The sequence below is a fragment of the Salvelinus fontinalis genome, chromosome 3 (assembly GCF_029448725.1).
Source record: "Salvelinus fontinalis isolate EN_2023a chromosome 3, ASM2944872v1, whole genome shotgun sequence".
Classification (NCBI taxonomy): Eukaryota; Metazoa; Chordata; class Actinopteri; order Salmoniformes; family Salmonidae; genus Salvelinus; species Salvelinus fontinalis.
This window is the reverse complement of record NC_074667.1, coordinates 59,198,098-59,209,571: the sequence shown is the minus strand read 5'-3', so window position 1 is coordinate 59,209,571 and position 11,474 is coordinate 59,198,098. Positions and strand designations below refer to the sequence as shown.

The 11,474-nt window shown below is 42.2% G+C and overlaps 1 protein-coding gene across 1 annotated transcript in view; it reads right to left on the bottom strand.

Annotated features, from left to right (window-relative positions):
- Positions 1-11,115, bottom strand: part of gsg1l (gsg1-like) — a 17,181-nt gene extending 6,066 nt beyond the window's left edge. The window contains exons 1-2 of the mRNA XM_055917599.1: positions 10,416-11,115; positions 839-886 (exon numbers count right to left, since the gene is read on the bottom strand). Coding sequence (XP_055773574.1) covers positions 839-886; positions 10,416-10,704 — 337 coding nt within the window. The 5' untranslated portion in view covers positions 10,705-11,115. The remainder of the gene's footprint in view (positions 1-838; positions 887-10,415) is intronic.
- Positions 11,116-11,474: the final 359 nt, after the last annotated feature.

The window sequence follows — 11,474 nt, the reverse complement described above, 5'->3', positions numbered from 1 at the left end:
TAAAGACGACATGCAAGATGGCAGTTGAGACAGGATGCAGACCCCTTCATACTGCAAGAGTATAGCTCAACATCCTTTTATACTTTATGCAACCCTGTAGACCAGGGGTCTTCAATCTTCTTTTTGTCCAGGGACCCCCTCCCAGGTAAACCAGCGACCCAGGGACCCCCATCATACGTTAGCAAAGCATGTGCTGTCTTGTCTTATCATTAGGGGAATGATAATGGCAAGAAGTACAAACAAAAAAATGATTAATAGATTTGGTAGATCGTTTTTCATTATTTTGACTAAGAGCTGTTAAGCTGGTTAAGCAAAGGTTAGTCATGTGTTAGCAAAAGGGAATGTCCAAGTCAAGGAAGCTTAGCAACAGCACTTGCTGCACTGGTAGCCTTTTCAAAAGCCTATGTCAGATACTCCAGTGACTGTAATTAGCTCCAAGGAGTGTAATTTGCTCAATATTAGAAGTTGACAAATAAAGTAGATATTCTCTTCTTTTCTACTGTAGACATGCAATTGAAAATGTGTTTATTATATTGTTGCTAGCCATAGTCATAAAAACATCCTCGTCCCCAGGGGTGGATTGGCCATTTTGGCCAAATGCCAGATGGGCTGGTCCATTTTTTGCCTAGTGGGTCTGTCTAACTTTTTTTTTCTTTTCACAAAATTATTATTATCTGGCTAATAATGGGGGCCTGAAAATGGCCCGGTGTGTTAGAAATGCCAGGGCCAGTTTCTGGTCCCAGTCTGCCCCTGCTCTCCCTCTACAAGTAATGGTACGGGTGATGTACAGCTCTATAGCAGATGTGTTTACCTCCTGATGTATGCAGTGATCACTCACCTCTTTCCGAAGCCGGAGCCAGATCGATAAAGCTCCTGCATTTCTCACCTGGAACGAATGGAGAAAATTGAGTTTCACATCAAGCTGTAATACCTTGCATGGGTTCTTCAGGGTCACAATTCACTCAGAGTATCCTGTCTAGACGACTTGATTTTCATAATTTGGGGAAGTTCAAAAGTTCAAGAAGAGAAACATTGCGTGCTTGGCATAGAAAAAGGGAAAAGCCCATAAGTGAAATAAATCAAATAGAAGTAAAGTTCACTGGATTCTAGCCACAAGTCATTCAGAGTATCTATTAGCCTTTTTGATAGTACCGTATAATCTATTTTAGGTGAGGTTCAACAGTTCAAGAAGAGACTGAGAGCTTGGCGTACAATAGAGATTAAATAGCAGCTTAAAAGGCACACACAAGTTATTCAGATTATTTAGTCTACTTGATTGTACCCACTGGACAAAAACTGGCTAAATTAACGTTGTTCCCATGTAATTTCAACAACAAAAAAATCGGTGGAAAACTGATTGGATTTGCAGAAAGTCATCAATGTAGGGGAATTTAATATTTTTTTTCACCCAACTTTTAGCCTAAATCCATTGTCATGGTGAAATGTTTTGTTAATCTCACGGTGAATTCACAATAGTTGACAACTTAACCAAATGTCAATCAAAACTAGTGTTTGAAATGACATCAGTGCCCTGTGGGCTGTTCAAAAGAAGAAATACCATTGTGTGCTTAGCATGAGCAAAGCCAAGAGCCAAAACTGACAATCAAGAGGTCAGAAACAAGCAAAGGATCATGAGGGAGTCACAATGACATTTACTCCTGAGGTGCTGACCTGTTGCACCCTCTACAACCACTGTGATTATTATTATTTGGCCCTGCTGGTCATCTATGAACGTTTGAACATCTTGACCATGTACTGTTATAATCTCCATCCGGCAGAAGAGGAATGGCCACCCCTCAGAGCCTGGTTCCTCTCTAGGTTTCTTCCTAGGTTCTAGCCATTCTAGGGAGTTTTTCCTAGCCACCGTGCTTCTACATCTGCATTGCATGCTGTTTGGGGTTTTAGGCTGGGTTTCTGTACAGCACATTGAGACATCAGCTGATGTAAGAAGGGCTTTATAAATACATTTGATTGATTGCCTATCTAGTCTAATGCATCGGTAGAAGCTATTTTAGAGGACATGTGGCTGGTTAAAAGTTCAACCATAGCGTCCTTTGCATGAGAAAAGGCACAGCGTGGTCAAGTACAAGCAACCAGAGTTCACAGAGGTCAATGACTTTACCATCCCCACAGAGCTTCCAGTTCAATCCTTCCCAAATGACATTCTTCTGCTACTTCTTCTTCCTGGACATGACTGGGACCTCCAGGGATCCCATAAGACCTTATGTCACTTGATCAAGACTTGATAACATGATGCACTTTTTCCCATCCACCCTTTCCTCCCTCCTTTCCTCCCCTCTTCCAGGCGTGATTTATTCTTTCCGCCCGCTGCGGCTGCTGGATTTGTCGTAAATCTAACGCTTAATCAGGTATCAGGAAGATGGTGACAGCTGTTTAGAGGAAAAACTCATCAAGGGCCGTTATGTAATCCTTATTAGTCAACTCAACTGTGTGTGTGTGTGTGTGTGTGTGTGTGTGTGTGTGTGTGTGTGTGTGTGTGTGTGTGTGTGTGTGTGTGTGTGTGTGTGTGTGTGTGTGTGTGTGTGTGTGTGTGTGTGTGTGTGTGTGTGTGTGTGTGTGTGTTTGTACAGTTCCAGACCCAGGCCTGATGAGACAACATGCTCCCAGTATTTATTCTTGCATAAACTGTGACGCTTTATTTCTGTTCTTAATGTCTCTTTAACATGCCATCACCAGACCAGGTCTACTGTCTCCAACCAGAGATTCCGATCCTGATGTCATCACTGATGGAGTACCTGGAAGTCAAGACCGATGTGTGGAGATGGGAAAGCTGCCATTTCCCCTCTTTTAAAGATGGGAATGTTGCAAAATGTTCTTGATTGAGTCAGACTCAGTGTAACTAATCTAGCTATATAATCTCCAGAGACACCTTTGACTTAATGGTGTTGTCATTAACATGGTAACCACGCTTACGCGGGCACGTCATCTGGTCCAGCTGTTGCACTTCCACCTTGTGCATTTGTTTAGACTCAAGAGTAAAGCTGTGTGACGATTTTACTTCTTGTTACAGACATTCACAGTACCCATAGACCTGTAAGAAGAGAGACGCTAGGGTAGATTACTAGTACCCTATAGACCTGTAAGAGAGACTGCTAGGGTAGATAACTAGTACCCTATAGACCTGTAAGAAGAGAGACTGCTAGGGTAGATTACTAGTACCCTATAGACCTGTAAGAAGAGAGATGCTAGGGTAGATTACTAGTACCCAATAAACCTGCAGGAAGAGAGACTGCTAGGGTAGATTACTAGTACCCTATAGACCTGTGAGAAGAGAGACTGCTAGGGTAGATTACTAGTACCCTATAGACCTGTAAGAAGAGAGACGCTAGGGTAGATTACTAGTACCCTATAGACCTGTAAGAAGAGAGACACTAGGGTATATTACTAGTACCCTATAGACCTGTAAGAAGAGAGACTGCTAGGGTAGATTACTAGTACCCTATAGACCTGTAAGAAGAGAGACTGCTAGGGTAGATTACTAGTACCCTATAGACCTGTAAGAAGAGAGACTGCTAAGGTAGATTACTAGTACCCTATAGACCTGTAAGAAGAGACACTGCTAGGGTAGATTACTAGTACCCTATAGACCTGTAAGAAGAGAGACGCTAGGGTAGATTACTAGTACCCTATAGACCTGTAAGAGAGACTGCTAGGGTAGATTACTAGTACCCAATAGACCTGTAAGAAGAGAGACGCTAGGGTAGATTACTAGTACCCTATAGACCTGTAAGAAGAGAGACGCTAGGGTAGATTACTAGTACCCTATAGACCTGTAAGAAGAGAGACTGCTAGGGTAGATTACTAGTACCCTATAGACCTGTAAGAGAGACTGCTAGGGTAGATTACTAGTACCCTATAGACCTGTAAGAAGAGAGACGCTAGGGTAGATTACTAGTACCCTATAGACCTGTAAGAAGAGAGATGCTAGGGTAGATTACTAGTACCCTATAGACCTGTAAGAGAGACTGCTAGGGTAGATTACTAGTACCCTATAGACCTGTAAGAAGAGAGACTGCTAGGGTAGATTACTAGTACCCTATAGACCTGTAAGAAGAGAGACGCTAGGGTAGATTACTAGTACCCTATAGACCTGTGAGAAGAGAGACTGCTAGGGTAGATTACTAGTACCCAATAGACCTGTAAGAAGAGAGACGCTAGGGTAGATTACTAGTACCCTATAGACCTGTAAGAAGAGAGATGCTAGGGTAGATTACTAGTACCCTATAGACCTGTAAGAAGAGAGACTGCTAGGGTAGATTACTAGTACCCTATAGACCTGTAAGAAGAGAGACGCTAGGGTAGATTACTAGTACCCTATAGACCTGTGAGAAGAGAGACTGCTAGGGTAGATTACTAGTACCCTATAGACCTGTAAGAAGAGAGACGCTAGGGTAGATTACTAGTACCCTATAGACCTGTAAGAAGAGAGATGCTAGGGTAGATTACTAATACCCTATAGACCTGTAAGAAGAGAGACTGCTAGGGTAGATTACTAGTACCCTATAGACCTGTAAGAAGAGAGACGCTAGGGTAGATTACTAGTACCCTATAGACCTGTGAGAAGAGAGACTGCTAGGGTAGATTACTAGTACCCTATAGACCTGTAAGAAGAGAGACGCTAGGGTAGATTACTAGTACCCTATAGACCTGTAAGAAGAGAGATGCTAGGGTAGATTACTAGTACCCTATAGACCTGTTAGAAGAGAGACTGCTAGGGTAGATTACTAGTACCCTATAGACCTGTAAGAAGAGAGACGCTAGGGTAGATTACTAGTACCCTATAGACATGTAAGAAGAGAGATGCTAGGGTAGATTACTAGTACCCTATAGACCTGTAAGAAGAGAGACGCTAGGGTAGATTACTAGTACCCTATAGACCTGTAAGAAGAGAGACTGCTAGGGTAGATTACTAGTACCCTATAGACCTGTAAGAAGAGAGACTGCTAGGGTAGATTACTAGTACCCTATAGACCTGTAAGAAGAGAGACGCTAGGGTAGATTACTAGTACCCTATAGACCTGTAAGAGAGACTGCTAGGGTAGATTACTAGTACCCTATAGACCTGTAAGAAGAGAGATGCTAGGGTAGATTACTAGTACCCTATAGACCTGTAAGAAGAGAGACACTAGGGTATATTACTAGTACCCTATAGACCTGTAAGAAGAGAGACACTAGGGTATATTACTAGTACCCTATAGACCTGTAAGAAGAGAGATGCTAGGGTAGATTACTAGTACCCTATAGACCTGTAAGAAGAGAGACACTAGGGTATATTACTAGTACCCTATAGACCTGTAAGAAGAGAGACTGCTAGGGTATATTACTAGTACCCTATAGACCTGTAAGAAGAGAGATGCTAGGGTAGATTACTAGTACCCTATAGACCTGTAAGAAGAGAGACTGCTAGGGTATATTACTAGTACCCTATAGACCTGTAAGAAGAGAGACTGCTAGGGTAGATTACTAGTACCCTATAGACCTGTAAGAAGAGAGATGCTAGGGTAGATTACTAGTACCCTATAGACCTGTAAGAAGAGAGACTGATGGGTATATTACTAGTACCCTATAGACCTGTAAGAAGAGAGATGCTAGGGTAGATTACTAGTACCATATAGACCTGTAAGAAGAGAGACTGCTAGGGTATATTACTAGTACCCTATAGACCTGTAAGAAGAGAGATGCTAGGGTAGATTACTAGTACCCTATAGACCTGTAAGAAGAGAGATGCTAGGGTAGATTACTAGTACCCTATAGACCTGTAAGAAGAGAGACTGCTAGGGTATATTACTAGTACCCTATAGACCTGTAAGAAGAGAGATGCTAGGGTAGATTACTAGTACCCTATAGACCTGTAAGAAGAGAGATGCTAGGGTAGATTACTAGTACCCTATAGACCTGTAAGAAGAGAGACACTAGGGTATATTACTAGTACCCTATAGACCTGTAAGAAGAGAGACTGCTAGGGTATATTACTAGTACCCTATAGACCTGTAAGAAGAGAGATGCTAGGGTAGATTACTAGTACCCTATAGACCTGTAAGAAGAGAGACTGCTAGGGTATATTACTAGTACCCTATAGACCTGTAAGAAGAGAGATGCTAGGGTAGATTACTAGTACCCTATAGACCTGTAAGAAGAGAGACACTAGGGTATATTACTAGTACCCTATAGACCTGTAAGAAGAGAGACACTAGGGTATATTACTAGTACCCTATAGACCTGTAAGAAGAGAGACTGCTAGGGTAGATTACTAGTACCCTATAGACCTGTAAGAAGAGAGACACTAGGGTATATTACTAGTACCCTATAGACCTGTAAGAAGAGAGACACTAGGGTATATTACTAGTACCCTATAGACCTGTAAGAAGAGAGACACTAGGGTATATTACTAGTACCCTATAGACCTGTAAGAAGAGAGACTGCTAGGGTAGATTACTAGTACCCTATAGACCTGTAAGAAGAGAGATGCTAGGGTAGATTACTAGTACCCTATAGACCTGTAAGAAGAGAGACACTAGGGTATATTACTAGTACCCTATAGACCTGTAAGAAGAGAGACGCTAGGGTAGATTACTAGTACCCTATAGACCTGTAAGAAGAGAGACTGCTAGGGTAGATTACTAGTACCCTATAGACCTGTAAGAAGAGAGACTGCTAGGGTAGATTACTAGTACCCTAAAGACCTGTAAGAAGAGAGACTGCTAGGGTAGATTACTAGTACCCTATAGACCTGTAAGAAGGGAGACTGCTAGGGTAGATTACTAGTACCCTATAGACCTGTAAGAAGAGAGACACTAGGGTATATTACTAGTACCCTATAGACCTGTAAGAAGAGAGACACTAGGGTATATTACTAGTACCCTATAGACCTGTAAGAAGAGAGACTGCTAGGGTAGATTACTAGTACCCTATAGACCTGTAAGAAGAGAGATGCTAGGGTAGATTACTAGTACCCTATAGACCTGTAAGAAGAGAGACACTAGGGTATATTACTAGTACCCTATAGACCTGTAAGAAGAGAGACGCTAGGGTAGATTACTAGTACCCTATAGACCTGTAAGAAGGGAGACTGCTAGGGTAGATTACTAGTACCCTATAGACCTGTAAGAAGAGAGACTGCTAGGGTAGATTACTAGTACCCTAAAGACCTGTAAGAAGAGAGACTGCTAGGGTAGATTACTAGTACCCTATAGACCTGTAAGAAGGGAGACTGCTAGGGTAGATTACTAGTACCCTATAGACCTGTAAGAAGAGAGATGCTAGGGTAGATTACTAGTACCCTATAGACCTGTAAGAAGAGAGACTGCTAGGGTAGATTACTAGTACCCTAAAGACCTGTAAGAAGAGAGACTGCTAGGGTAGATTACTAGTACCCTATAGACCTGTAAGAGAGACTGCTAGGGTAGATTACTAGTACCCTATAGACCTGTAAGAAGAGAGATGCTAGGGTAGATTACTAGTACCCTATAGACCTGTAAGAAGAGAGACTGCTAGGGTAGATTACTAGTACCCTATAGACCTGTAAGAAGAAAGACGTTAGGGTAGATTACTAGTACCCTATAGACCTGTAAGAAGAGAGACGCTAGGGTAGATTACTAGTACCCTATAGACCTGTAAGAAGAGAGACTGCTAGGGTAGATTACTAGTACCCTATAGACCTGTAAGAAGAGAGACGCTAGGGTAGATTACTAGTACCCTATAGACCTGTAAGAAGAGAGACGCTAGGGTAGAATACTAGTACCCTATAGACCTGTAAGAGAGACTGCTAGGGTAGATTACTGGTACCCTATAGACCTGTAAGAAGAGAGACGCTAGGGTAGAATACTAGTACCCTATAGACCTGTAAGAAGAGAGACTGCTAGGGTAGATTACTAGTACCCTATAGACCTGTAAGAAGAGAGACTGCTAGGGTAGATTACTAGTACCCTATAGACCTGTAAGAAGAGAGATGCTAGGGTAGATAACTAGTACCCTATAGACCTGTAAGAAGAGAGATGCTAGGGTAGATTACTAGTACCCTATAGACCTGTAAGAAGAGAGACTGCTAGGGTAGATTACTAGTACCCTATAGACCTGTAAGAAGAGAGACGCTAGGGTAGATTACTAGTACCCTATAGACCTGTAAGAAGAGAGACTGCTAGGGTAGATTACTAGTACCCTATAGACCTGTAAGAAGAGAGACGCTAGGGTAGATTACTAGTACCCTATAGACCTGTAAGAAGAGAGACGCTAGGGTAGATTACTAGTACCCTATAGACCTGTAAGAAGAGAGACTGCTAGGGTAGATTACCAGTACCCTATAGACCTGTAAGAGAGACTGCTAGGGTAGATTACTAGTACCCTATAGACCTGTAAGAAGAGAGACTGCTAGGGTAGATTACTAGTACCCTATAGACCTGTAAGAGAGATGCTAGGGTAGATTACTAGTACCCTATAGACCTGTAAGAAGAGAGACTGCTAGGGTAGATTACTAGTACCCTATAGACCTGTAAGAAGAGAGACGCTAGGGTAGATTACTAGTACCCAATAAACCTGCAGGAAGAGAGACTGCTAGGGTAGATTACTAGTACCCTATAGACCTGTAAGAAGAGAGACGCTAGGGTAGATTACTAGTACCCTATAGACCTGTAAGAGAGACTGCTAGGGTAGATTACTAGTACCCTATAGACCTGTAAGAAGAGAGACTTCTAGGGTAGATTACTAGTACCCTATAGACCTGTAAGAAGAGAGATGCTAGGGTAGATTACTAGTACCCTATAGACCTGTAAGAAGAGAGACTGCTTGGGTAGATTACTAGTACCCTATAGACCTGTAAGAAGAGAGACGCTAGGGTAGATTACTAGTACCCTATAGACCTGTAAGAAGAGAGACGCTAGGGTAGATTACTAGTACCCTATAGACCTGTAAGAAGAGAGACGCTAGGGTAGATTACTAGTACCCTATAGACCTGTAAGAAGAGAGACTGCTAGGGTAGATTACTAGTACCCTATAGACCTGTAAGAAGAGAGACTGCTAGGGTAGATTACTAGTACCCTATAGACCTGTAAGAGAGACTGCTAGGGTAGATTACTAGTACCCTATAGACCTGTAAGAAGAGAGACTGCTAGGGTAGATTACTAGTACCCTATAGACCTGTAAGAAGAGAGATGCTAGGGTAGATTACTAGTACCCTATAGACCTGTAAGAAGAGAGACTGCTTGGGTAGATTACTAGTACCCTATAGACCTGTAAGAAGAGAGACGCTAGGGTAGATTACTAGTACCCTATAGACCTGTAAGAAGAGAGACGCTAGGGTAGATTACTAGTACCCTATAGACCTGTAAGAAGAGAGACGCTAGGGTAGATTACTAGTACCCTATAGACCTGTAAGAAGAGAGACTGCTAGGGTAGATTACTAGTACCCTATAGACCTGTAAGAAGAGAGACTGCTAGGGTAGATTACTAGTACCCTATAGACCTGTAAGAGAGACTGCTAGGGTAGATTACTAGTACCCTATAGACCTGTAAGAAGAGAGATGCTTGGGTAGATTACTAGTACCCTATAAACCTGCAGGAAGAGAGACTGCTAGGGTAGATTACTAGCAGAGCCAGTAGGGACCCTTTCTAAAAGCACTAAACTCATGTCCCCTAAACGTCTTACTAAGGGGTCACTGTACTGTAACTCGAAACTCCCATCCCATGTTCCAATGATTCTTATGCCGGGATACACTGCTCTTTAGGCTATCCAATACTTCATGCCAGAAAGGACAACTCGTTTTTCAAGATGCCATTTTTGACTAGTGGCATCTGAATACATAAACTGGGGGTGATTACCCTAAAAAACTCATAACTTTGTAAATACCCTTAGCTTGCAGTTTTAGATAATATATATGTATATGTCCCATCTGGAGACTGACGCTTAGTTACTATGGTGACACAAGTTGATGACACATCAGAATGGCTCTCATAATGACACAACCAAGGAATTATAGCAAGGACTACAGAGTTTAATAGCTGCAATTATACATAACTGTGTATGTGTGTGTGTGTGTGTGTGTGTGTGTGTGTGTGAGTGCGCGTGTGTGTGTGTGTGTGTGTGTGTGTGTGTGTGTGTGTGTGTGTGTGTGTGTGTGTGTGTGTGTGTGTGTGTGTGTGTGTGTGTGCAACAATCTAATCAAGGCTTTATAGACCCTTGTCTATTTCTGAATGTATAGGGTGTTCTTTTTGAATGGCAAGAATGCCTGCTTAGAAACCGGTATTGATTGAATAGTTTGAACACACACACACACACACCTGTAAACCTCTTTCCTGTAGATATCCATATAATTTTAGCCTTTACACTCCAGAGACCTCACTATAATTAATTGACAACAAGACGGGACAACGTCATTAACAACAACACCTCATCACCTCACCTTCATCATGGATATTCTCCGCACAGGAGAACCAGATCCCGGTGTGGAACTGTCTGAATAGGAACCGGTCGTCCCCCGTTTCCCAACTGTACACCACTACTTTGGGGTCCGTCTCGTTCACTCCATAATCGATGCAGTTGTGCGTGCGAAGTTTAGTGCACTTCGGCTTGGGGACGCGCTGCGTGCCGACGCACCAGTATGTTGTGATGAAAGCAGTTATTGAGAAAAATAGTGCTAAAAGATTCATACTAACGGACAGCAGTGCCCTGCACTTGCGAGTGGTCTTCATTGTCCATAGATATCTGCACTTATTAGAGAACTCACTCACTCACCATCCATCCAATATGAATCAAAACAGGTCATGAAAAACTGGTCAAACTCCACCGAAAATATGTTTCAACTGATGTGCAACATGTCGGCAATAAAATACATACTTTGGCACTCCAACCCGTTGAATTGAAATTACTCTCCCTACCCGATTTGAGGGACGGCAAGTCTGAATTCAGCTTCAATCCACCATTATCATCTGTTCGAGTCATTAACCATTAGATCTTTTTCACACGAAGTGTCCTGAAATGACCCTCATCCATTCGCTGAAGGATTGTCACGTTGTCAAAAGATTTGAAGAGCTTGTTCGCACAAAATCTGTGGGATTTGTATCGGTGATGCTCGCCTTCAATCTGTGATGAGCCGCTCTCTCTCCCTCTCTCTATTTTTTCCCTCTCTCAGAGATGATGAGATTACAGTTTATTGATAGCATATTTAATTTTGTGTGAACAATAATCAAACCATAGCGTCAGCCTGGGAATAGGATCAATAACATTTTATATATTTCAGAACAGTACTTGGACTGTTTGACTGAGCCTGTCTGGGGTGGAGTGCCAGATGGGCAGGATTTGCACTTTTGGGACTATTCCGTTGGCAATTACAAAATGATAAAGTCTAAACAAACATACAAGACAAGCCTACAATAAAGACTATCTAGATAGCCATTGTTCAGTGTTACCATTAAGACTTCAACTAGTTAAGTGTTGCTATAAAGTCCATCTGTAATGTTCT